At 40.3% G+C, this 27,900-nt stretch overlaps 1 protein-coding gene across 9 annotated transcripts in view; it reads left to right on the forward strand.

Annotated features, from left to right (window-relative positions):
• ARVCF (ARVCF delta catenin family member) overlaps positions 1-27,900 on the forward strand; it is a 295,429-nt gene that overhangs the window by 117,477 nt on the left and 150,052 nt on the right. For 5 of the 9 annotated variants that reach the window (XM_040602791.1, XM_040602773.1, XM_040602802.1 and 2 more), the window contains one exon: positions 792-1,036. The exons of 2 other annotated variants lie outside the window; for them this stretch is intronic. In XM_040602791.1, the coding sequence (XP_040458725.1) occupies positions 821-1,036 (216 nt within the window). In that variant the 5' untranslated portion in view covers positions 792-820. Of the gene's footprint in view, positions 1-791; positions 1,037-16,166; positions 16,535-27,900 lie in introns of those variants that run through there. 2 more of the 9 variants (XM_040602823.1, XM_040602831.1) reach the window with 1 other exon arrangement.

Raw genomic sequence — 27,900 nt, forward strand, 5'->3', positions numbered from 1 at the left:
CACCTAGCTTTCTGAGTTCTTTTTCCTGCATTGAGACAAGCAATGCTGTGTGTTTTCTATGGAAGATGCTTGATTTTGGCTTTTTCATTTGCATTATTAGCAAACAGCTGCATGAAGGACTGTTTCATTGGCTACCATGCTGAAATCATCAAGCACATTTCAACTGCAATTGCCCTGTCTGCATTTAAGAATATTTTCCATATTACAGTGTACTCTTATAATTTAAAAATGAAACCTATTTTTAGCTACTGACAGCTAAACTTGGGGTGGTGTGTGTGGGGGTTGTCCATTTGCTTGGAAAAAAATGGACACAAGTGGTTTTTTGTACCGTGAATTTCCTGTCTTGAAAAATGTTAAACTTGTCATGCTGTTAGACACCTGGAATTTTTGTCTTTAAAGTGAGAAAGATTGTGTTCCTCATTCCTTCCAAAGCCATATCTTTTTTTTATGTATTTCTTTTAAGTACATTATTATTTGTACAGTGAAATTAACTTTGCAAGAGGGATGGAAACCTTTGTCAGAGCAAAAAAGATCAAAGAATTACATACGAATTCTCTCCAAGGTGAGCATGTGGTTTTTTTTCTTTTTTGAACAGGGAAGCCTTGGATTAATTACTTTTAATTTAAAATCAAATCAGTGGATGAAAGGAAGTCTTCAAAGAGCACTGCAGTTTGCTTCTTAGAGTGAACAGTATTTTAGTAGGGTGACTAACGATGTGCATTTTTATTTTTAACCTCTGACCTGTGCCCTCCCCACCCCTCTACCTAACCCTTTCCATTTGCCCTGGTCAGTTAACAGGCAGGAGCATTTGAAAACAATCATGGATGACTATGATATCAGGTCTGCTGCCAGCATTTTAGCATCTGTTAAAGAGCAAGAAGCTCGTTTCGAGCGGCTTACCCGTGCACTTGAGGAAGAGCGGCGCAATGTCTCCTTGCAACTTGAGCGTGCCAATCAGCCAGCAGACCGAATGAGCATTTGCAACATTGGCAATGGTCAGCCACTGGCAACCGCCTGGCAGCAGCTTGTACTGCAGGTAACAGCCTGCTCATTTTACCTGTTGCTAGAGTTCATCTATACCAGAATTTCCCATTCCAGAAAGTCAGGTGCATCTTGTTTGTCGTCAGCATTTCATTCTGTAGCTTATCTTCTGATACCCCAGAGTTGGTATGCTTCATCAATTAATTTGGTAGCTCAGACTTCAGAGCCTTGACTTAAAAGTTGTTCTTAATTCCTCTTGGCTCATGGGATACTTTTAAAAATGCATACATCCTTGAGTATTAAACCCTAAAGAGAAATCTTCCCACCCTCCTGTAAATCTATGCACTTGCTGTAAGTATGGTGATGTGCTGGTGATTGAAAAAGAAGGCTGAATCATCTCCATAGCAAACAAAATTTCCATTAGAAATAGTTGGGAGTTTGAATAGAGGGAACAGCATGAAAAGCAGGGATTTCCCTCCTGCGATGTCTTATTGTTTGTGTAGGGAGAACTTCATAATTTGTTTCTCATGTTTATTGAACTGATAGACTTTATTTTAATGATGCAAACTGGCTTTGTGGTAGCCTTAGGTTTCTAAATACTGTTTTGCTTGGTATGTGTTTTTTAACTCTTTAAACGAGCAATGATAAACTACTTACATCTCTAAATTACTTTAAGCTCGCAAGTCACTCTGACATGCAAGGTAAGTCATGCAGAAGCAATAGCACCATTTGTGAAGGCCTGCTTCCTGAGAAAACGTTGTTCAATTCAGACAGAAACTCTAGGCTATGGGGATTCTAATAGTTGTTTCCCAGTTATACCAGGCTGTTTTACAATTGTACTTGCAATGAGCTGTATTTGGGCAGATTTTACGTTATATTAAGTTAGCGCAGCTTTTCTATTAACAACTGCCATGTTTCTGTGTGTGTGTATGCTTGAATATGGGATGTCATGTGAAAGGAGCAGCCCACACTGGTTAGGCTAAAAGCCTGACAGTAGCTGGTAGGAGCTGTAGGTTGTTACCCTCTGATTAGCAGCTGGGCTGGGGAGAGGGAAGATGTGTGCTTATGTGTTTTTTTTTAATAGAAAAAGGACAAGTTCACCTTCACTTTTTCTGAATGACTTTGCGCAAAGTGCCTGATTAATAGCTCCAAAATGAAATTCCTTATCCAGAAAACTGATGAAGCATGAGTTTTTTGCAGTGTTATGGCTTAAGCTCTAACCACTTCCAAGAAAACTTAATGAAAAAGTTTTAAGTTACTGGGGTCTACGTGACTCTTATGGAGAAGCAGCCCCCTGTAAGTGACCCTAGACTGAATCTGTGTACACTTAGCTCATTGCCAGTGGGCGAGGGGTGAACTCCAGTTCATAAATAATTTGTGTTGAGGTTTTTAGAGTAGTTTGTATATGAAATAAAATTGCTAAATTTGCACAGTGAAGAATTAATGTAAGGTTATTTATGTGAATTTTCATTAAATGTACCGAGGGCCAAATTTCTGCCTGACTTACTAGAATTAATGAAAGTGTTTGAATGAAGGATGAAAGCTGTACATTCAGTCTTATTCAGAATACATAATGATTTAATCTTTACTATTGTATATTGCATTTCATTGTTAAGAGTACACAGAGCAAAAGACACTGCTGTCTGTAAGGATTGCTCATGCACTATAGTGAAATGCAACTGTCTCTGAAGCTGTGTTTCAGTGAGGACTGATTTCTTATCACCCTATTCAACCTTTTATTGTAATATTACAAAATAAGTCAAGTAGTAGCTTTTCCATTTGAAAGTTCCGTAGGTGATTATACGTAATCTAGTTGTTCTGAGTAGAATTTTTGGGGAAAAAAGAGGGTTAACTCCATTTTATGAGAATGGCAAATAATCTGTAATGATCTCTATAACCAGGCATCAGTTTCCCATGTTGCTTGATTGTCAAAGTGGAATCTGTGAAAGGGATTTGTTAGGGAAGTGTGCATAGTCAGGGCTTTGTTAATAGTCTCTCAGTTCTTTTTTGTAGTATACTCTCTCAAACTTATTCCCATCTTGGGAAAGAAAACTAAGCTTTTTTATTATTACTATTTTAGAAAAAGAAAACTAGTATATAGGCAATGTGCCAGAAGCATAACAGTTTTCTGAAGTCCTCAAAAAACAAAATCAAGGTCTTCTGCAAATAACAATTCTAATAATTCATTTCAGATTTTTTTGCTGGTCTTTCTCTTGTTTTTTGTTTTAATACTAGCTTCAAACTCATTCCATAACAATACCTCCTTGTCCTAGGCAGCCCATTTAGCTACTTCCTTCACTTACTGGTCAGCGTGAATTCAGAATACTTGAATGGAACATGTGAACTGTGGTGTGCTTGTTGACATTTGCTGGGAGTGTATATGGCATCATGGTTTTGCCCCCTGACAAGAAATACCAGATCTGCAAATAAAGTCAGGGATGTGCTGCAAGTGCCCCAAAACATGTACATGGACGACTTTACCTTGAGGGTGACAGAGCCCTGGCACAGGCTGCCCAGAGAGGCTGTGGGGTCTCCTCTGGAGCCATTCAAACCCGCCTGGAGCAAGACTGTGCTGCCTGCTATAGGAGACCCTGCTCTAGCAGGGCGCTGGTCTGAGTGGTCCCCAGAGGTCCCTTCCAACCCCAACCATTCTCTGAATTGGTGATTCTTAATTTTACATGAAGAAAGTATGTAGGATTTTTCTAAAAACTATCTTAAAGTTGTTTCTCATGGGAGAAGTTGATTACTTGGACAGTCTAAACAAATCATTAATGTATTTTTTAATTAGATATTAATTAGAAATAGCTGAGATTATTCTTTCATGGGAATTTTTCCCAGAGGTGAGATTTCTGGCAGATACTGTCCTCACAATAAGAGGTCCTAAATGGTGTTGAAATGTCTCCCATTAATATTAGAGTCTGTTATTAGGTAGTGGCCAAAGCATTTGTGTTTCCATAGCCCACTGTAGCAGTCAGTGCCTGCCAAGCCTTCAGGCTGTGCAGAGGTTTTGTACCCATCTCTCCTTCCTGCAAGAGGCAATAATCAGCTACTGCCATGTGGATAGCTAGCTTCCACCAGCACGCTTTCTGATGAAGACGGATAAAAGTGCTGTGTGTGGTTAATGCTGTTGAACAAGTGGGTAAATGGAACTTCTGCCCTATGTAGCGTCCCCAGTCTTTAAAGCTGATGTTGATTAGAATTTGTTGCCAAGTGTACAGCCAGTGACTTGAATTAGGGTATTTCAACTCCTGAACTTTTGGAAGATGTGCAACGTTGTACATGCATTACTGTGGATTTTGAAGTGGCCAAATAATGTGCTCTTCCAGTCTAAGAACCGTCTGGACAAAAAGGTCATTAGTTACTCGATGTAAACCATTGCATTACTGTGAAAAATGCACCACTTAATGAAATTTTAATCACAGAGCTTTTATCCAGTTAATAAAAATCTCCTTCCAGTTTTTAAGGATGTTCTTGACTCTTATTTCCTATTCTGTCTTTGAGTGGTAGGAGCCACATGGCTGGCCATTGCTATTTGTTTCTGAAAGTGAAAATCTGGTTGTACTAAAAAGAGCAGAGCTGTCTCTTAGTGTGTGTTTGTGTTTGTGTCTCTAATTTTTGCAGTGAAGAATGTAAAAAAAAAAAAAAGCAAACCCAACCTTTTTTTTGGTTGCTATAATATCCCAAGTCATGGGAATCTTGGCAGTCTTCGCATTTTTATCAATTTACCAATGCAGACATAGTCTAGTAAGCTTCATGGTGAGTAGTACCTCACATATAGTGTGTCTTCTATATGTTAAAGTATCTGTTTGATAGTGCTTTTTACAAGTGTGATAAATCTTAGTAATTTTCATGTGTGGGCTATTTAATCTACCTGGTTCTATTTCACTTCTTTTCAAATCAGCCTTCTGCTGCTTTTCACAGTGGGAACTGAAGTTGGACAGGGAGGAGATATGAAAGTGCATGTATAGGCCACATACTATAGTGGGCTGAATGCACAAAGCTGCAATATTGTCACTGGATAGCTAACCATTCAGAGCATAACTTCTTAATAATAAAGAATTTTTTTTTTTACTTTTATTAAAACATCAGACATGTGAAACTTATTAAACAGAAGGCTCTATGCTGAGCTGGTTTAAATTGGCATGGCTCCATGGGTTTCAGAGAAGCTCTGTCAAGTCTGATCAGCTGGGGAGCTGAACAACAAGGTTTGCATTCAGAGATTGTTTCCCTATCGGTACACCTTGACAATTTCCATTCCTGTTAGTGTTTCATAACCAAAATCAAGTACAGCATTCAATAAACCTCTTTTGCCAACAAATACACTGTAACAGTGCTTTGACTTCAGTGATTTTGCAGTGACCTGTAGGGCTTTAAGAGGGGTTCGTGTTATAAAAAAAGGCAGGTGTTATCCCCCTTCTTACAGGTGGGAAAGCTGTGGGAGCTGCCAAACCTCACATGATGTAAATAACAGAAATCAGCCCTTTGCATGCTGGTGCAGAGTCTTATCATGTTGAGTCATACCTGTAGGACGTAACATAAGTTAATCTGAGAAGTCTTTGTATTGACAAAATGATCTAATAATTAAAAATTTATTTAATTTGACTGTTGTTTCCATTCATTTAGGTTCCCTGTGGTGGGTTTGTTGGGGTGGTTTTGTATTTGCATTTTTCTTAGATATATCATCTGGTACATTTGGCTAAGGAGGTTCTGGAATAGATTAAACCCAAAGTGAAGACTGTGTGTGTATATGTGTTAGTATAATATAAATATTCCCACTTGGTTTTTCCAAAGCCTGTTATTAAAAAAGCTCATCAGCATAAATGCACTCAGGTGTAACATTTTTGTCTTAGAATGATATTTTTGTTTAAAACCTAGTGCCGTTAAATTGGTGGTCTTATTGCAAGTATTATAGAATTCTGCTGTACTTTATGGAATATAACAACATCATACATATACATATGGAATACAAAAATATCATACATATACACATCAAACAGTAGTTCATGTAAGAAGGAAGCTCTGTTTTCATCCTGATACCACAGAATTGGTAAAGGCTGCTGAGGAGTAAATACTGATTGAATGACGGCTGTAGTGTTTATGGTATGCTTTCTAGCAGTCTGTCAGTCAACATGTGCCAAGAGATCTATGATTGCAACTTAATCAGTTTTAGTTACTGGTTTCATCCCCTAAAAGGAGCGATAAAATAGGTTATTTTGTTTTCAAAAGCAAAATACAAGGTTTTGATCCTGTTTTGACTTAAAACTTCAATCCAGCCAGCTTCACTGATGAATTTTTGACTCAGCATTAGGCCAGCAGCTTCAAAGGTTTCATCCTGTCAATCTGTTTTGCTTTTTCACACCATGTGAGAATCAGGCTTGCTGAGATTCCTAATGGTAAAGTGTGCAAATGCATTATATGGGCTGAAATTTCTAATAATCAAACCAAGCTGAATTAGCATGATGTGATACAGATGAATACAGCTTAATATCTCGTATTTATGTAGCTATTACAGCTCATAATAGACATTATTGTACAGGCTTCTCACTTGTCACTTGTAAAGCCAGCCCTGGCTGGCTTGTGCGTGATTGTGCAATGGCAGTAGTTAACACAGCATGAATATGGTGTTGGAGGCAGAACTGAGCTTGTTTGTACCTTTTGTAATACTGTGCACAATAATTCGGTCCTTTAGACATGACTGAGACAGACTTCTCTGAAATAGGGCTTGTGATTATTCCATTTATAAAGGCTTACTAATTATTCACTGAAGCCTGCTTTACAGTCATTTTGTACTAGCTTAACTGTTTCACTACAGGTTTGGATTTTTTTTCTCACTGTTCTTTAAACTGAAAGAATAGAATTAGGGTGATGCCAGGTATGGTGAATTACACTGTTACAGATACATCTTGTGTAAGTCCTCTTAACGGATTGTTCCCCTTTATGCATGGGCACCCCAAAAGTGGTAAAGTTAGAACAATGCAAAAGCTCTTGCTTTTGAACTAAGGAAATACACACAATAATAAATAGCTTAAATACAAGTCAGGAAAAACCAAATAATTTATGTGACGAGGTTTTTGAGTCAGTCTTTTTTTACTGCCACCATAATTATTCATTTGTTAAGAGGTATGGTCATAAAGACAGGCTCAAAATTCTCTGTCATGTTTAATTAGTGTCCTATCTCTGTAACTGGTAAGAGCTTTTTTCATATGATTTTCCAGGTCTGACATATGTCAACCATGCTTTTTCATAACTTGATACATAGTTTTGGTGCAAATGTTCCCTAACTTTGTGTTTAACCAAGTTATTAACAAAATAGAGCTGAAAGGAAGGCAGAGAGGTAAGTGGGAATGAAGAAACTTAAATCACATACTGTTCTGTGGAGTTGGGTTTTTTTCTATTAACAGCCTCACCAAAACAGACCCACAAACCCCCTCCCAACAAATAACACCCCAAAACGCCATCTTGAAATTAGTCAAGACTACTTGAAAGTAGTCAACCAAGTTAATAAAATTTGTTTCTTCTTCACTTTGCAAATATGATTATAACTGTTCAAGGAAAATTGGCTTATGGAAAAAACCTACAGAATATTTTGAATAACGATTTGGATCATAACTATGTCAATTTATGCTCCAGAGAAATGACACCTGTGTAAAAATTAACAAACATATTTTCCTTTGTTATTATTTTTTAGGCAGATATTTTGTAGCCCTAATTAAGCACCAGTATTCTTCAGTCTTTATGTTAATCTGAGAGGTACCTGTGACTTACGCCAAAAATGACATTTTTTGAATTGAGGGTCAGTTTCAAGTGAAAGGTGAACTCTAAAGCACACCAGAACACATGGTGAGAACTTAAAAAAAATACAGGAAGATTACCTAAAATTGCTTTTCTAAGAAAAAAACATCAAGTTAACCTTTCTGAGTTAGAGTTTGGGCAACAATAACTCTTCTGTCTGTATTTCATTACTTTTTATTTAAGAGTCTCTGCTCCACACTAACATAGTGCAGACTGTGTAGAATGTAGAAACTGCTTCCACTGCTTTGATAGTAAGAACATGGGTGCATTAGTAGTGTATGTATGTTTGTACATATGCAGAGAAAAAGCAAAAGTGGGTTCTGAGCTGCACTGAGTCATCGGCTTACCTTTTTTTCTCCTTTCCATCTCATATACTTTGCATGAAAAGTTGTACGCAATTAGTTCTAGTTTGTAGTGCCTTTTGGCTTCTGTTGTTATATAGCATATTTGTGCTCCTATTAAGGGACTGACAGCATGGAAAATGACCTTTTTCATTTTTTTTGCCTTACAGGTAAGGTCAGGTACAGACAGCAGTGCTGTGGGTTCATGACAGCTCTCCCCTGTTACAGTACTATTTCCTAGTACAGTGCCAACTACCCAGAAAAAACCTCATCAGTAGTTAACCCATGCATGTTCTGCTTCTGCTAGTACTGAGTAGATGGCAGAATGTTGAAATGATTTGTAGGGATAGTCCTAATTCCTTTATAAAACCAGTTGAAGCCATAGAAATGTCAGTTCTGATTCAGGGGTATGGTATGGTTTGGTGTCAGTCATACCATGCCTGTTTTCTAGCCAGCTGCTGGTGTCCCTGCTCTCAGCTCCCCCTCAGTAATTCAGCTCTTGCGTTCTTTTGGCCTTCAGGTCCCTGTGCAGTTATGCATGCACTAGCTATGCCATCAGCCTGATCCTGTAAATTCAGTATGTATGAGTAGTCTTACTGAATTTCTAGGAATGACCTGGGTCAGGTTTCAGCTTCTGCGTATGTGCAACTATTCAAAGGTTCTGGGGAGGGGAAGGCAGTGCCGGGGGGCGGCGAGATCTGGGAATATGATTCCCATGGGAGAGTGGGTTCTTAGATCAGAAATCGGTGTGAGCTGAGAGAGATTTGCAGTACCTGTGAATCCCAGCACGGTTGGGAACTGGATCAGAAACTGTTACTTAGCTACTTTTCAGGGAAACTTGTTCCCCATGCATGAGGTATGATCCCATCCCTGGCTTCCTCTGTGCTGGAGATGATAATAGTTGTTTGGCTTGGAGATTGGAGCTTTTGCCACCTTTTTTTACGGACATTGTCTCACATCTGTGAAAGCATCAACTCCTGGTTTACTGTGAGAGCTGCGTTCTTTTGCTGATAGCTCAGCAACAGCAGAAGCTGGAAGCAAGGAACTGGTGTGACTCCAGGCCAGAGCACTGCAGATGGCTTAAGACAGTGTTGCTAAGCCAGCCTGCACCTTACAGGAATTCAGCCAAAGCAGTAGCTCCCTTGGAATTACTGCATGTGTTTCAAATAGAGACTTTCCAAAGTGACAGTGTGGCATGCTGCACCACTGTGAGCTCAGGGAGCTCCTGCTGTTTGCCTTTCTGCTGGGATTACCCAAATTCCGAAAGAAATCGTAGAACTTGCTTCCTGTATTACAGAAGGAATGCAATAGCACAGGGTTAACAAAAAAAGAGAGCTCGTGCAACAGGCATCATGGTATATATCATATAAGAGCCTCTGAAAGATGGCTCAAGTCATATTCCTGCAAGAATTTACATTTCCTGGTTCTTTTATTCCTTGTCATAGCTTCTCCCCTGTGATTGTTCTTCAGTCTTCATTTAAGGCCTTAGATGGTAAAAACGTGGATACAAAAGTGAATGGAAGTATTAGCATCTATTTAAGCAACAGCTCAGATTTGACCAGCTGCATCAAAAGCTGTGAAGTGCTTTCCAGAGGGATTTATTTGATAAGCAAAGTACCTAAACCCCAGTTACTAGTTATTTGGGGCTCAGATCTGCTGGCATGCAGCAGAATCTACTCAAAATCTGATGTGTTATGTGAGAAGTGTTGTATAAATCTTTGTCAGCAACTCTATTTTTAAAAATTTTTAATGAATCCTTTGGGACCTACTTTTAAAAAGGGAACTGAGGAACTGATCCTCTGTCTGGTAAGGAAAAAATTCTTTCCAACACAATGTTCTGTTTTTTCAGAATTTAAATATATGCTATTTTATAGTTTTTCATGTGTAGGTTGAAAAATACATCTTCTAGCTCAAAGATGCATGCCTTTGCAGAAATCTCACTTTTTCTAACATCAACAGTACCTCACTTTCATGTCTCACACTTCATCTCTTAAGTATGTGCTCTGCAACTTTATATGGGAACTGCTAAATTCCAAAGTGCCATCTAATGTTTGTCAGCAGGACAGCAACTGGTTTATGCTAATGATTATAATAGTGCAAAGCAGTGACCACATTTACCCTAAGCATCTCAGAAATATTTTTGCAGTTTCACTTGCCTTGAAAGTCTCAACTTCTTTTGTTTCATGTGAATTTTTATTAAGTGAGGTTTTGGAAGCAACTGAAAGGCAAGGATTTTCTTATTTTGTTCACCAAGATTTGTGAAAGAATGATCTTCCACAGCTGTTAACCTTTCTTGCCTGGAACTGTGTCAAGTTTAAATTATTTCATTTGAATGACAAATTCAGTTTCATAATTTTCTATTATTTTACATTGCTTTACTAACAGAACTGTGTTTTCTTCCAGAAGTACATATAAGAAAAACACATCAAAAATAAATTCTGCTTGCTGCATGTACCTTATTATGTAAACTGGCATCTAGGTTGTTCTTTGCATGATGTCTCTGAGTGTTGCAAGATCAGGTACCTGCAAGTAATTATTAAAAATGTCTTAAAACAGGAACATTCAAATGTAAACATTAAAGAGTAGTATCAGGTTTAACAAGACTTTTGTAAAAACACATTTCTAGTCGCTTTTACTACATTTGCTTCTTGATAATTAACATGAAAACATCTTACATTTTAAAGTTGTGATTTATTTTTCATGTTCTGCTGCTTGTTTATTTCTCAGCTGAGACAGCAGAACATGATTTATTGTACTGTTTTTTAAAGATATTTTTTTTCTCTTACATTTTAGTTCCCAAGCATACTACTGTACTAGTTCAGCTGGGATGTTGAGGAAGAAAGATTTAAAACCTTCACAAAAGCTTTTTGCACTGTATCTCTCATTTTTATGAAAAGATTTTGTTACTAATACAGGCCTTGATCCGTATGTGTACAAGCAAAGCAGACCTTTATCCCAACAGGGCATTGCACAGGAGTCGGTCTGTCTTCGTAAGCCTCTACTCTTGCAGATCCACATGTGGCCACAAGAATGTTTTGCAGAAACTTTAAAACCGGCAAACAGGCAATTTCCGCTTCCCCTGAGCCCTCTGAGCTTTGGACCTGAAAGGTTCAACTTGGCTTTTAAAACCAACAATTTTCCACAATTGCATTTCAGCTGTCTCCAGTATCTGTAAACTCTTGCAAACTAATGCTGAAAGAGCCCCAAATGAATGCTGGGTTATGATGACATTAACAAATTACTGAGCCTTTTGCTAGTTTAGGCCATCTTGTTAATGGTTCAAATTATGCTCTCGCTTGCTTTGTCACAAATCTGGCGTAATTCACTGAAGTCATTGGTGTGACTGAGAACAGAATGGCCAAAGAGGACCATGGGCAGCCTGAGGCTGTGTGCCAACTATAATTAAAGCCTTTGATTTAAATAAATGTCACAGTTTAAACACTATTTAAATATATCTTTAAAAAAAATCATCAAAAAACAACAAACCAAAAACCAACCAAAACTGCTTTCCTTTTTAAGCTACCAAATTACTAGCTGAAGAGAATATTTTTTTAACCATAGTTGTGGTGACTGGGAAATGCTGTAGAATACTGCCAGAGTTCATTTTAGGGACTTAATCTAAAATGTATCTTGAGCTTCTGGCAGAGTGTTTTTAGAATACTGCAGTTAAAAGTTGAAAAGAACCATAGTCTCCATGTTTCTAACCCATCTCGATTAGCTCTTCTTACTTTTTGCAGTCCTATTTTCATATGTATTGTAAATTCAAGAAACTTGCTCTGCAATAAAATTTCATACAGAGACCTTAATTATCTCTTCAGAAGAAAATCCAAAACAGCGTCAGGTTTTGGTTTGAGGAGGTTAGTAATTACCATAAAAATCAGTTGATTGTACAGACGGTTATCAATCCAGTGTGTAATGGCAAACCACATTTTTGCCCTCTGGGTGAGAGAATGACATGTTAAGCTGGTATCTTCTGAGCAAGTGATTGTGATGTGCAGCTTCAAATACAGCACAAATCATGTGGAAAATCCAGAAACTAAAACCAAATCGAAGAAATGAAAAATGTTTAATACTGCATATGTCTTTCCTGCATTTGAGTGTCTTTGTTTTCCTTTCCAATAACTACAGCATGAAATTATGGTCACAGTACCAACCATAAATTTGATTTGTTTTCCTTGCTGTTGTCATTCTGTTATAAAAGTAATGGTATTTTTTTAATTTTTTTTCTTCAACTGGAGGAGGTTTTTCTGGGGTTATTCCTGTAAAATTAGTTGATTCTTATCTAAATCAAGCTGCTGGGAAGAAACATAGGTCATTTATTCAACTGCGACCTATATGCAGTGACATGAAGCTTCCTCTGTCCTTTATTTCTAATGTAAACAGTGCTGTCACCAGGCTGTCCTTGTTCTCATCCTGTCATATGACAACTTGGATGAAATGGAGTTGACTGATATTAAAGGTAGCAAGATTGAAGCTGTGTTTGTATACAAATGAAAAACCCCTGAACTTACTGAAATACCTAATGGTGTCCCTCTGCAGAAGGTGTGTCTGCTTCCTCTTTGCCATGTGGTTCTTCAGTCTTGTGATCCTTTAGACATCTTCTTTAATACTGGATTCTTAAAGAAGGGTGACGCATAAAATCATCCTCCATTTATACACAAGTAGTCCCTGATTGAGGCAGTCTGGCTTCATCTCCATTTCTAACCTTGCAGTATGAAAGCAAAAACATTGTCAAAACTACGTTGATGGAAGTGTTAGAAGTATCCTGGTGGATTTGTCCTACTAGAGTCACACAGCCATTTTGGAGTGAGTATGGATGCTTTGAAAGGGTTTACATAACTTTTCAAATATATTTAAAAATTATGGAAATGGTAACAGGAAAACCAATTTCAAAATGTATCTTGGAGATACAATGTCTGTTTTCATTTGTCTGTATTAGAATCATTACAGTAGGGCACACTGACACATCATGTTCTTTAGTCCTCTCACCGAGTACATTTGCTGCTTGAAATACACAGAACAGCAACAAAATACCCTCAGCGTGGAAGTACCTATATGAATGTAGGCTATCTAATTCAGAGAGTTGCCATGGATGGTTGTGGTGTTTTGCCTATATGGTTAGCTGGGATTTTTGATTCATCTTGTGCCTTCTTGCTCTGTTGGGTTTATGGAAGTTACATATCACTGAAGCCATGTTTCAGTGGCAGGCAGAGCTGTAAACCATTTCATTTTTACTGCCTCTGAGAGCAGATCAATCTGTAGTGCAGCACTAGTGATGGAGAATTTTTTAAAGGTAATTGGAGAAAATAAAAAAAAAAGGGAGCTTGGCCCAGATACTATACTACTCTGTCTTGCAGAGAATTAAACCCTTTCTTATTTATAAGATTTTAATTTCTCAGAAGAAAGGTTTTCACCCTACTTTTACAGCTGGGAAAAATGTGACAGATTAAGAAATTAAGGTTCATTTAAAAAAAGGGAGGCGGGGGGGAGGTTGTGATGTAGTCAGCAGTCTGATACTAATGGATAGAGTGTTTGTTGCCAGAATTTGGAAGTTCAGTACAATGTTAGGGATCTAATCCATTACTCTTATTTAGGTAATTAGTTCTTTTACTTCAGCACTGCCAAGTCCCAGCATTCAGAATTATATGAGCTGGTAAAATATTGCAAGCAGCTAAGGAATAAGAGGGCTTGAGATGTATTTTGCCTTTTTAAAAAAATAATTATAAAAAAAGCATTGGCTTTGAGTCAAAACATTTTCAAAATTTACTTTACAAGCAGAAAGCCTACAAACATCTCTTATAGTTTTGAATGGAAAATTATGTTTTTAAATAACAACCTAACTCCAGAAGGTGGGACTTCAAAATTCAGCAATGCTAATGTTGCATAGCTTGGACAAATACCTGTGGGTTTACAACATGAGAGACTTCTTATGTGAGTAAGAATTGGCAAGTCCATCCAGGAAGGTTTTCAGTTTCATCGTTTTGCATGCAAGAGTAGCTGCTTCAGTGCCCTATAGATACAGACTTTATAACGTTTTTTTCTTTGACAGTGTATAAAGGTCTGGCACATATCCATGTGCATGCTTAAACTGAATGGTACTTTCTATGCCAGCATGGCCTCAACAAAAGTTGAGCTATTTTCGTTTGTTAATGAAGAAAAGTTGGACAAGGAGAAGGGGCCAGGGGGGGAGAGTGCTGTACAAAAGTCCGGGAGACTCATGCAAAATGTGTCCCTTTTGCTTTGGCCTTCAAGTATTTTATTAATGGCCACTACCAGTTGCCTCTGAATCATTCCGCTGTAGATAGACCATATTCTTTCCCTCCAGTGAAGCAAATAACTTTGCTTCAGCTAAACCTTGTGGAACATCTACTATTGCCCTTGTCAACCTTTATGGCATTTATTTTTAAACAAATTAGGATTGGAGTTGGGTAACGCAGTTCTGCCCTGTTCTCTGCCCCGAAAAATCAAAACCTTAGCTCTAATGTTTGGCTGGAATGCTGACACTGGCAGTAACAGGAAAGCTGAATTTAGGATTAAATAGGTCTGAAACCTTCCTTCTGGTCTTAAATGTCAGTATAGGAGATGCCACCTTTTCATGTTGATCTGGTAGGATGTTAATTAACATGTTAATTACACTGATACTGGAGGCACATTTTAGTATTTTCAGGGAACATGAAGCTGGGAAGAAAAGACACTTTGTACAAAGGCACCTATTCTGATAACTGAAGAAGATTAAATTGTAATGTACCTTCCTTTTTGCTTTATGGCTGGTCTTGCTGTCTCTGACTAGCCCTGTTTTCCAGAGGTAGTCTCTGTAATTTGAGGCAGTAGCTTTCACTCCCTAATTACCATTGTCCAGCCACCAGCTGTTTCAGGGGTGGATTTATTTATTACTTTGGTTCACTGCAGGACCCACGTATGGAAGAGGAAAAGCAACCCTTACCCCTCGGCCAGTGACTGCAAGTGGTGCTGGTCATTTAGTGCTGGGGAGGACGGAGCCGGCTGCCCCTCAGGCCTGGCTGACTGTGTACGGCTGGAGGCAAGGCTTTGGTCCTGGGCTGGGGAGGCATGCCCACCTGCCCCGGGTGGTCGGGGCGGGGGGGGGAAGACTTCAGGTGCTGGCAAGATTGGGTTACACCTACCTACCTAGGTCTCTTCAGACTTGATGCCTTAATCTATTTATTAATACCTACCATTTCTGCAATTTCTTGGAAAAGGCATCAAGAAGGATCAGATCTTCAAGTAAGAAGTATGGGAGGCTCTCCTCCTTCCCAGCAATTTCATGGAGGCTTGCAGCCTGGCTGCCTGCTGGAAGATGGAACATTGAAGGCTGGGTACTTCCAGTTTACTAGCAATAAATGGACGTGAAAGCTGTGCTGTATCACACTGTGAGGTCCCAGGTGTTGTTGCAGAATGTGGTGACTGCAAGGTACAGCACATCTGGCATTCATTTTGGCGATGAGTAATTTATCAAGACAATCATTTAATGAATGCGGGCAGGCTTGTGGGCAGGTGAACTCTTAAAAAATGAGGCCAGTTGTACTTTGTGCTGTAAGCCTCTCTGCATCTGTGTAAGGTGGAAAAGGGAGGAGGCTGTGGTGGAAGATTATCTTTCGCTGGTGTTTGGTGCGTTAGGGATGTATTAATCTCCAAGTGCAAAAAGTAAGCAAGCGAGAGGATTTCCTTTCTTGTGCTGTCTTGTTAGACCTTCCTGTAATTCGCGAGGCAGCCGCGCTGGGGGTGCAGACGGCATCTGGGGGCCTCTCTGTCCCCCCCCGTCCCCGTCCCCCCAGCAGTAGGTTCGCGGGTGTAGAGTCGCCGGTAACAGTCGTTTCGCTCGGTGACATTTTTCCTCTTTGTCTTCGCAGCCCGGCGGGAGCAGGGCGGGGGGCGGGCCGGGACGCGGGGAAACGCCGGGGGGCTCCGGGCGGGCCGGTGCCGGGGGCCCGGCAGAGGCGGCCCCGCTTCTTCCGCCTCCCCCGCCGGGCGGCCGCCGGGCGCCCCCCGCTCCCCGGCGCGCCGGGCGTGGCCGCGCCCCAGCCCGCGCCGGCTGCGGCTGCCCGTCAGTGCCGCCCCCCGGGACGGAGCCGCCGGGGCCAGCCATGTGAAGGGCTCGGCCCTGGCGGGAGGCAGCCGCCGGCCGTGCTGGGGGTTGGCTTGGCGTTCTGTTTTGTGCCAGGGGAGCGGCGCGGTCGGTGGTGTGCCAGCCCTGGATGGGCTCTGTCCGTGGGGAGGCTGCCGAGGGACTCAGCGGCGAGGCTGCTGGGCGGGCTACAAAGGGAGCGGGCTTGCCCGAGGAACGGGGCTCTGGCGGCTGTCAGAGGAGAAGGTCCGCGGAGGGTCTGCAGGAAGCTGGAGGTGTGCCCTGCTAGGGACCGCGCAGCCGGCACCGGGCATAAATGCCTGCGGAACTCAAACAGGTTAGTGCGAAACTTGCGTCCTTTCCCCTCGGGCTCCGGCGGTGTGTGCGGCCGCGTGTGCCCGGCTCCGCTTCTGGGCGAAGGAGGTGGCTCTCGGCCGGTGGAAGGGGCTGTTTACTTGTGTTCTCATTTTTTAGCGAAGAACTAAGAGCAAAAGCTGAGCTGCTCTTTCTAACAGAGTGTTCGAGAGAGGTTTTGCTTTTGTCTCTGGTGCACTAACTGGTGAAACACTCGAAAAAGCAAGCCATTGTTTTCTTTGACCTTCTCGTCCTGTTCAATAAATCTAAGGAACTCTCTGACATGACCTGCTAGAAATAGTGCTTTTAAAGAAGAAAGCTTTGCTATTGTGTATTCGTTAAATGTTTGCTTTTCCCATACAGCGTTCTGTTGGTTTCTCTTTGGTTTTGTTGTTGAACATACCAAAGAAATAACTTCGGTTTTGCCCTCAAAATGTTATCTTAAACTAAGAGCCCTCTTGGCTGTCACCTGAGTAACTGTAATGGACTTGTAGCTCTGTGGGAAAAGATTTTGAATATTATTCTTTACCTTGGAGTGTCATTGGGCTTTGCAGAGTAAAGCTGTTGCAGACTAGATTTAAATAAATAGAGATCATATAGAGTCCTGTAATGTATAGGTGCTTATCTTGTTAACCTCCTTCATCTACCTTGTAAGCCTCAGGAAACCCTACAAATTCAGGTGATGGCAGGGTAGGGCTGCTCCTCAAACTAGGATGAGGGGTTATCTTTTTCTTAACCCTTCTTTTTCTTCTGTGCCTTTTTAACTTAAAACACAGTATTTTAGGATAAGAAAATGCAGCAATAATGCATTACTGAGAATACATCTATGAATTTGTTTAGGTTCAGTGCACAGGAATCATTAGAGGTGCTTCAGTTTGGTGTGATCATGCTGTGTTCTACTTCTCCAGCTCGGTAACAGAAGGCTGAATCATTTCTTGATGCAAATAGGATGTTGGTTCCCTTGAGGGGAAAGTAGCCCTTTCAGCTGGGCCCTTGAGTGATCATTTCTTTGTCTGTAGGCAGCCTCTGCAATCACTCCCTGCCTGCTAGAGGTGACTGAATCCTGGTTTTGTTTGAGTGATTCTCCGTGTGTCATGCTACCTGTGGACTTCTTAGAGAGGAAGGGATTTTCTTTGTGTATGTGGTCCTGTTTGTACTTCCTCATGAGGAGTTGCTGTACGTGTCAAGTTGCATGCAATAGGTTGTCGATTTTTAGGTAGATATATGTTGATTTTTAGATAGATGTAGTTAGCATCTGTCTATCTATAGGGATTTTGGTTTTTGTTTTTTTCAATACAAAGAAAAAAACCTGGAGGTAAGGAGCAGAATGCTAACTGTAAAGAAGGTGTGTTTGATGTCTCTTGACCTGTGCAGTAGGGCTGTGTTCTTGTTTTCAGGGTTTTCTATTTTGATAGGAGGAAAAACTTGAGTGAGAGTGGAAGATTATAGTTCATCACTTTAGGTTATGCATTTCAGTTAACTTGTAAATTCTTCTTCCATATCAAAACAAAAACCCCTTATGGATATAACTTTCAAGCTGCGTGTCATAGTTGAAGATCGGACAGAGATATATTATTTTATCTTTCTTAATGGAGGAAGGGCTTGATTCATTCTGAGGTCTTTTTGCAAAGTAAATGATCAGTCTGATGCTGCAGCAGTGTATTAGAGAATGCGTTGCTTAATGAAAGACAGTAGTTTTAAACTGTGAGCTGTCAGAGAAATTTATTGTGCAGTTATAGGGCCTCTAGAAAGTAATCTTTTAGCTTTAATTATCACAAGTAAAACTAAGCCAAATTGCTAAATGACTTTGAGGTGAATGGCAAGCCTACACAATCCATACAGACAAAAATGGGAGAGATACTAGAACAGACTTCTGCCACATTAACTAAAGACCTAATGTGTTTAGATAAAGACGGTTGTGAAATAATTAAGAATCACCAAGAGTAACTTACAACTATGCTTTTTGCTTCTGCTGGGAATAGTTTCGCTTTCTGAAGTTCTGGGCCACAAAAGCAGTGTTGTACCTGCGAGCACTGGTAGAAGAAACAAGTGCTGAAAACCCAGGTGTCACCTGCTTCGTGTTCTCCCTTGGCGTTCCCCGTCCTGCTGAGGGATAAAACTCAGCACAAACTTCAGCAGTCGTCTGCAGTCTGCCTTTCTGCAGTGGCCAGAGGGAAAGTATTGAGTTCATGAAATTCAGAAGGATCTTGAAGTCTGGAACTCTTAAAATACATTTGGTCATATGACATACAGCTTTGATCTGGATCTGAAGTGTTAAGCACTGGCTTGCCTCAGGGCTATGAAGTTGTGAAGGAGAAAGGAGTCCCTTAAAGTGACTTTTGCCAAAAGCTCTTCAGCTCTGTGTTACTCCTGCTTCAGAAAATACTTGGCTAACGTTCCAGATTCAGGCACTGAACTCAGTAGGGCTGCCCTTCCTCAGCACTTTGTCCCTGAAGCATTTTGCTAGAGGATGATACTGATGTGAGAGAGTATGAAATCTTAGATCTGGCAAGATGAAAAAGTAGTTAATGTATTAGTGACATACCTGACATGAGTCTGTACTAGCGATGGTAATCTTGTGGAAGAAATGTTCATGGAGGTGCAGCATGCAAAAGCGTCATCATTTGCCAAATGGTTGGGCAAGTCATACTAGAAAAAGCAAGTAAGAAGGGAGCTTAACTTGTAACGTGGATCAGGTTCACCCATGGATTCTCATATATAATAGACCTGAAAAAGGTCTGACATGCTCTGTAGTCTTAAAGAGGTGCAGCAATCTCCCTGCTCCCCAAAATAAAGCCCTTGCCAGCAGTTGGGACCTCTGTAGCAGAGCTGGGCAAAGAGAATGTGTTTTGGGACTCAGTTACTGAGATGTTGAACTACATCTTGGAGCAACTGAGTGGAGGCACACGTTCCCTTCTGCTAGCTCCTGCCACAGAGGCAGTAGTTCCCCACAGGAGGGTGGATACACTGACTTTTTAGGCAGTTACTGCCTAACTCAGGTGCTGAACTTCAAAACTGAGGTGTCTCTGGATCTGCTTTTACCTCTTGATACAGGGGCTTGCACAGTGAGGTCTTTACCGTCTTTGGGATGATCTGGAGCTGCAGCAGGACACAACATGTAGGTTGGGAGAATGCAGGTGTTCTGTTTCTGAAAATGTTGTTGCAAGAACGGTGTTCTCCTGGAAGTGCTGTTGTGTGCTGTTGGAGTATGAGGGTTTGTAATGTCCATCTTGTGTGTCTGCCTGCTTGTATACAGCTTTGTAACAGGGACAGGCATACCAAACAAAGCATTCCAGCAGTTGCACTTCCCAAGGCCCTGTTGCTCAGCCACCTGTCCCAAAGGTTGTGAGGTGAGCTGGTGTACAGGGAGAATCAGGCTGTCTGCATTTTTTGCTTAAGTTACACTGCAGTTGCTAAAAATAGAGGGTATCTTCTTTGTGGTTTTTTTTAAGAAAAAAAGTATGTATGCTCAACATCTTTCATAACATAGAAATACACATTATGGAAGATAAAACGGGGGGGGGGGGGGAGCATGTTCAGCAGTTGCATTTGAAACTACACAGGCTGGACATCTCTAAGACAGCTGTTCGCAAACATTTAATCTCAAAACGCTCTTCTCTGAGGGGTTCGCTTCTGCCATTAAATTAAGGTTTTGATACCGACTTTGGTAGGAGTCAGGTCAAGGCCACTGGGTGAAAGTTGTATGTCCGTATTTGGGTGTTAAATAATAGGGCATTTCTCTGTGAGGATTATGACATGTTCTCAGTGTGGCTTTACTTATTCCTGCATCACAGGGGGACATTCAACTGTTACTCAGTTGCTCTGAGTTAATTTCTTCTGTGATAGCAAAATTGTGCAAACATATGCAGGGAAACTTCTAAAAAGCTCCTGTTTCATTTGCAGTATACCATAAAGGTGTAGGGAACATAGCGTAACTTATTTCTCTTACTGCTTCTTCCCACCCTGAAACTTTTGAAGTGCCTATGCTAATTTAAGGAAGTGTTACTTCCTCACCTCACCGCCTAAGATACCACTCTGAGACACAGAATTAATATTTCTAAGATAATGCAGATTAATTAAGGAAACTAAAATATCAGACTGCACCACTGCTTGTTCTCCTTTCTGGAAATATTTGTGGGTATGGCTGTGTGAGATGGGAGCTTCAGCTTCACTGGGTTAAGAAGGTCCTATCTTTTTCTGCTGCTGGCTGTTGCTTTGCCAAATTATGCAACAGTTGCCCTCTTGCTTGTGCAAACACACATTTTCAGGGCCATTCTGTGGGCAAGACCAGTGAACGGATCCAGCTTAAAAATTGAAGCAAGGCTTACATGCTTTAGGAGAAGAGGAGTGGCATCTTGAACAAGAATGAGGCCCTTGGAAGAGCTGTACCTTCCTCCTGGGGGTGCAGAAGCATGTGCATAGCATCTGATGTAACTACTCTTGCTGGTGAAACAAGACACTACAGGGTTTTCCTGTCTCAAATGACTTTGCCTGGGAGCTCCATATACATTTGGCTTGCTCAGATCTTCCCGAGGATGGAGCAGAGCATAAAAAAGACCCTGTTCTTCACGTTTTTGAAAACTACTATTGTTTCAGTAGCATCTTCAATGCGACTGATGTTACTCAGCAAAGCTCAGCTGTGCCCAGCAATGACTTTGTGGGAGAAATGGCAGAAAAATTTAGGGATGCATATGCAGGTTCATAGCAGATGGAAACTTTTTTCTGCTTAACTCTGCCTTCCAAGGTAATTTTGTTAATGGGAGTCTTCCTTGTTACTTCATACTAAGCCTGTGTATTTTTCATAGCATTGCACAGACTTTATACTGCAGGAGGTAAGAGAAGGAAATTAGTATTGCAGTAGCTCTAATAGTCATAAGGATAGGATGGCAGAGATGATGCTTAGTTTATGTTCAAAGCTTTTGTTTCTGGTGAGAAATGGAACATAGGAGTTTGTTAAAAGGTTTTCTTTGATTTTGTTTTTTCTTTTAAGAATGAGGAGGGGCTGATGATTCGTCCCTGTGTCCCATCCATGGAATAAATAGCAAGAGGAGAAGTTTAAATGTGAATGCAGTTCCTGAAATCCTGAGACTAGAGAGAGTGTATTTCAAATACTTGGATAAAGGGAAAACTGAACCTCAAACTTTGATAGTTTTAAATTTCGTGGTGTCCTTTGTGTCTCATGTATCTCATGAGGTTGCAGCCAGGCTTTGGGATTATTTTTTTACTCATTTGTCTGCATGCCTAAGTAGTGAACAACTGTAACTGTACCTGAGAGAAGCTTGATGAGTATGCAGGGGCTAAAATCTAACTTTTTCTGGGGAATCATGTTTTTTTTATATCTACAAATGCGTGGGCAAGATCTCTTCTGTCTCACTCAGGGGTGGTGATTCCGCGGACTCAGTGCTCCCTGTATACTGCAGTAATATGAAAATTCATTACATTCAGTGGCGTTCTCTGCCTCTTTGATGAGTCAAGCCCACACCTGCTTACAGCAGGAAATTGAAATGCCTGAGTTTTCCCTTTTGGCTAATCCCACACATCTATCCTTAGCATCACAACACTTCTCTTTGACGTTCACAAAATAAAGTGAAAACTGTTCTAAGTAAACCTGGAGAATTTTTGAGCTTTGGAATTTCTGCCTCTGCACGCTAAATAACTTGGCACAGCTCTGAACTTTTATTTTTAGTATAATTTTCAAAGCCAGTCTACTGTAATGTTCAGAGAAAGAGGTGTTCCTGAAAGCCTGAAATGAAACCAGAATGTGACAGCTTGTTTTTATACTGTAGAAAATGTATTTTTGTGTGTGTTTGTGTGTGTATATATATGTATAAAAATACATATATGGAGGAAATGAGAAGGTGATTTAATTTAAGTAGCATTACTTTGGATGTGTGTAGTGTAACACTGATCAGAATCATCTGGAATGTTCAGAAGACTTCAACTTACAAACTTGTAATTCATTAAAGCTGATAAAAGATATGCAGCACAATTTGTTTATGGATGGTAGAACCCTGACATGTAAACAGTTCCTCTGTGTGATCAGTATTATTCTGCTGTTTGAATTGTAGAGTTTTTTTCAAATAATTCTAGCAAGTTTTGCATCTGAAGCTATTTGCATCCCTCTCTTTTGATGATAGAATTCTCTGGCGAATTCAGTGTTATGGGAATAAAGGCCTTTTTGGCTTCTGGGCATGGCAGCATGTGGGCCTTAGCTAGTTGGTGTTGTGATGCATTTAACAAAGACATAAACCAGTATTTATACCAGAATGTTATGCAGAGATGAAAGATTTCCAAGTTTAAATAAGATAGAGTTATTTGGTTAAGGAGTTTAATACAGGCTCTTGAAAGTAAGTTAAATTGCAAGTAGCTGTGGAGAAAGATTTGATAAGGAAATCAGTGTGTAAGGCTACGTGGTGTACTTCACACCGTACTGCACTACAGTAATGCAGAACAAATTATTTTGTTTTGAATGGACAAAATTACTTATAGAACAGATTATGCCGGTGGCTGGATTTCTCCATCAACGCCTGCCTGAATCCTTGTTAATCACTGGTAAACCAGACCCTAATTCTTTAAGCTGAAATGGTGGCTAGAAGCTCTTCCATGGCACCACTGTCTCATACTGGCATAAATTCTTGGAGCAACCCACTGTGGTTCTGCATCAGGTCACACTGATGTTGTCCCAAATACATGGTATACTCCCAGTCACCTTGCTGACTTCTGTTAGTATTTTGTCCTCCTTAAACCTTCTTCCTAATGGTAGCAGTGGTGACCAGAATAATTCTCCTATTGTTCGTATATATTGAATTAGGAGGAATGTATTGCCGTTTAAACTTAATTCAGCAGATGCTTTATGTTGCTGGCCTCAATTACATTGGTTATCAGCTCATCTGTAAAACCAGCAATATGGTTTAGGAGACCTGTGTTGCCCAGATGGGCTGTCTTGGTGATCTCTGCCATTCTAAGTCTGTGATGAATCGCAGATATGGTTTTTAGTAGCTTAAGCGTGCAACGTTTTGTAGATCATTTTTTATGATGCTCTAATGAGGGAACAGTTACAAACACTCTTTTCCTGGGCTGTAAAAGATTTCAACTTAAATGACAGATGCTGTGAAAGTAGAGTGACTTTGTAAATCGTATATATTTTTTTTAAATAGAGTATGTGTTGATGCTGCCTACTATTGTAAAATCTCACTCTGGCTGCTTTCACAGCATGTGGCCATGAGATGTCCCCTTGAACTCCTGGATTACTGACACTTTTTTTTTGTGCTGGTAACTTCAAAAGTAATATGGTTTCATTACTTCCTCTAAATGCTGCTTGGTTTTTGTGTATTATCATGCCTTAGTTGTTTTCTGTTGAGTCAGTAATATTTTGGAATTAGCTGGTGTGCTGCAAACAAAATTCTTCACTATCTAGTTGCTTTTTTCTTTTCTTTTTTTTTCTTTTTTTTTTCTTTGGTTTTTTTGCTACTAGATCTTATAAATACAGTCATATCTCAGTATTTGAGAAGTGATCCTCATGTCACATGAGGGTTATGGGATTCTTGAATGCTCATGAGAGAGATGGCTGGACTTCATGGGTGAGGTATTTCCCTCTGGGTCTTCTCACTCATTGCTTATTTGGGTAAAGAAAGTGAGCGGGTGAAGGCCCCTTCTAAAGCAGCACTTGACTACCCAGTTCCTGACAGCGTGAGACTGTAACCTCACCTTCCTGGTGCATCAGAATGGCAATACTTAAAACATTCCCAAAACTTAAGAATTGAAGGTGTGCCTAATGCGTTCGTTTGCACATGCATGGAAACCTACATAGCCATGACTAGGGCTTCAAAACCGCTTTGCATAGTTTATAAGATGTTACAGGAAAACCCTGTGGCTGGTTTGCAAAGAGGAGGGGAAACACAAGTCCTGTCTTCCTCCCCAGTCAGGGATGTAGCTTGGGCAATGAGAGTGGATGCCAGCTACCACTGGTGGCTGGGTGAAGTTAAGCAAATGGTTTTCTGGATGAAATTTCAACGCATCAGTTATGTGGAAAACTTGTTCTTGCCTTCTAGCACTGGCAGTCAAGTTAGTAGATATTTAGTAAAATACATGGAAAGCATCTTAACTCTGCTAGTTATGGCATTAATTCATTTCTGCAGGGTGCTGTGTCCTAGCAGTAAGAGTGTTAGAACCTGATGTTGCAGCTCCTGTCTCTTTTCTCTGTACCACCTCCTCTTTCTCCCCCTCCTCTTTTCCCCTTTTCCTTCTTCCATCCCCTTTTATTCTTGCCCCACCCCCCCACCCCTGGCTTTTTAATAAACTTAGTAAGTTCTTTCTAGTTCTTCATTCTCCTCTTTGCCCAAAAGGAATGAACTATGGTATGTTTACAATAGTTTTAAAAAATTGTATTTCTCACATTAGCATATGTAAATGTGAGTAAATGTATGCTAGATGGTGAACATTCTGCATTTGTCCTTAGCAATTTCATCTCATCTGGGTCATTCTTTCTGTTTCTACCATGACATGTTGTTTTATTACCTGAGGCTGGAATGCATCTTGGTCATGGCGACACATTTATCTTGTATTTTATGATGTGATCTTATCACATCCCATTTCTTTTCTCTTTCCTGTTCAGCTTTTCATCTGTCAGTGACAGTCATGACACCAGGTAGTGGCATAGCAGTAGCAGGGCTATGTATTAGTGCATACCGTTGGCAATTTTTAAGGGTAATACTTTGCTTCTAAGGTACAATATTCTTTTTATCAGGTTATTTCTGGAGGGAAGAGCCATTTGTAATTACATCAAAACCAGCAGCCATCAATCACTTTAGATGTAGGAGATAGCAAAAAAGGCTTCCTTGGATAACATTCGGTAAATGTGAAGCAAACAGAAGGTGACACTGCACCCTTCTCCCTTGGCTGCAAGAGTACAAGGAGGTGGAAAGAATTGTTGATTTGTTATTTGTGTAACAGTGACAGACAGAACTTTGTTTGAGTTGCAGCTTCTGTATTTAACATAAAAATAAGTATATTCCATCAACTCTATGAGAATGTGAAGCGAGAGGGGGAATGTTGTTCAGATCCATTGCTGAAGAGGTTTTGGCCCTTTTTAATATGTTGGGTTTAAAAGTGTATTCTTTCCTACCATTTCTTCAAGGGCCAGATCTTCAAAGAGAAAACTGCTGCTATATAAGCAACAAAAAATGAGGCGACAGACTTTCAAACCTTTCAAGCTAGTATATACCAACTCCAAATATGATTGGAGATTAATTAGAGTGCTGCGTCAACCCACTGAACAATTTTGAAAATCTGACTGCTGGTTTTGGTGTATAAATAGGAACTGAACATCTGCCTGCAAGTTGTTGTAAATCTAGTGTGACACACAGTTAATCCAGTAAGTTTTTCTGCTTCTTGGTTTTTGAGATTCCAGTCAAAATCATCTTTGTGTTTCCTTTACATGGGATCAGTTTTTGTTTATTTTTCTTTTTCTTTCTTTCACAAAGCTGACGCTTCAAAATTTCAGCTTAACAGTGCCAACGCAAATTTTTCAATACACAAATAAAATGTAATTTTATTCCTTTCTGCCTCTACCAAGAGGCATAGCAAATATTGTGTAACACCCATCCCGAGTTTGGCCGGGTTTCAGAAACTTTCCAGAAAAAAAGACACTGGTAAAATCAGCATCTGCCACGTACATCAAGATAGTTAAGGAAGAGTTGTGTCCACAGCAGCTGAAGAGCTGTGTATGCATGTATAAATATACTGCAAATGTGTGGGAGTATTTAATGAATTGTTGCTCTTTGAATTTTCTTGTTCGAAGAAACTTGGCCCAGGTACGTTATGTGGATACTGTTTTGGCAACTGGAGTCACAAAAATATTTACAAAGTCTCTTGTGTTCTTCCCCCATGCTCTTACCCCCCCTTCCTGTATTTAAAATTCCCTGAAATGTTTTGTTCTAAAAAATCTACAGCTTTTTTATAAAAGGACAGGGAGAATTAGCTTTCTCCTGGTTGTAAATTATAGATAAATAAAGATGACTTTAAAATTTAAGGTAATGATGGAAACAAAACATGTTACTTAAACTGTGTTTGTTTTTAATATTTCTGTGGATTACGAAGACTGTATTTTTGGGTGGCTGACAAATTGGGAAAAAGGTACTTTTGTTCCCTCATAAAATTCAGCTCCATGTTCTCCTGAGGAAAAACATCAAGATGGTTTTGTTGGGCACTTCACGCAGGATACCTCAAGTAGAAGCACTGTTTTGTGGCTCTGCTGTACTGTTATTTCTCATAATAGTGGTGGGAATGCAGTACTGAATGGCCGGAGGGCCCTGTGGGCTCCTGTTTTCATCCAGAGTGGATGCAGGCTCTGAACTTTGCTGTCAGGCGTGGTTGGGAACAGCCTGCGCACACGGTTACTGTGTGGGAGCTAATGTGAGGTGATGTAGGACAACTACTCTTACTAGGACAAAATAAGGTAAATATTGGCCCTGGCAACTGTTGAGGACAAATTTGTCAACACCATTGCACAGTTAGACTAGTTGAGCAGCACACTTCAGCCTGTTACTATGCCACTTTATGATTATTTTTTTTTACTGGTCCCTGGAATTCTGGATTTGGTTCTGATAGCACTCGTAGCAATTTCTGGCTTTCTGGCACAGCTCGTGTCTCGTTAGTTGTGGTAGAAATACTGTCACAGTCTGGACTTAGGGCTTCGGGCAGGATAGGTCCCTGTAGAAGTCTTTGGATTTAGTTGAGAATTGGAAGGGAAGGGAATACTGTCATGAGGTGATCAGTTGCATTGGAAATGAAAGAGTTAAGAATGGAAATCTGATTGCGCAGCTGAAATCTCAATTTGAACTTGTGGTCTCTTGAGAGAAAATGCCATTCAGCACCGTTGCACAGAGTTATTTCATTCTTAATTTTAATTGACATATCCCAGAATGCAACCTGCTCTTACGAATCCTTACAGTACAGAGACGCCTGTGAGTCAGTGTGTCTCTGTGTGGGCGAGTTCTGTGTTTTAAATTCGGGTCATTGTTAATTTCCCTTTTGATACCAGCATCCCTTCTGCCTACCTTAGTCACTCAATAGGTTTATGAAATTTGAATGAATCTTTCCCTAAATAAGATGTTGGTCACCTCCTGGGATTTCTGCTTAATGACGTGACCCTGCTTCTTTTTTCTCTCCCCCATCCCCACCCCCCAGATGCCTGTTGAACAAGTAGAGGTGATGCTTTCATGGAAGTGTTGGTCTCTTGCCTTGGTGACAGTGGTATCCTGTGCAACATCAATAACAGAAAAGTAATTATTTTGTTGTTGTAAAATGGCAGCAATGTTTCAGCTTTATTGGGGGGGGGAGGGGGGAACC

Source organism: Falco naumanni, chromosome 1 (genome assembly GCF_017639655.2).
Source record: "Falco naumanni isolate bFalNau1 chromosome 1, bFalNau1.pat, whole genome shotgun sequence".
NCBI classification, from domain to species: Eukaryota; Metazoa; Chordata; class Aves; order Falconiformes; family Falconidae; genus Falco; species Falco naumanni.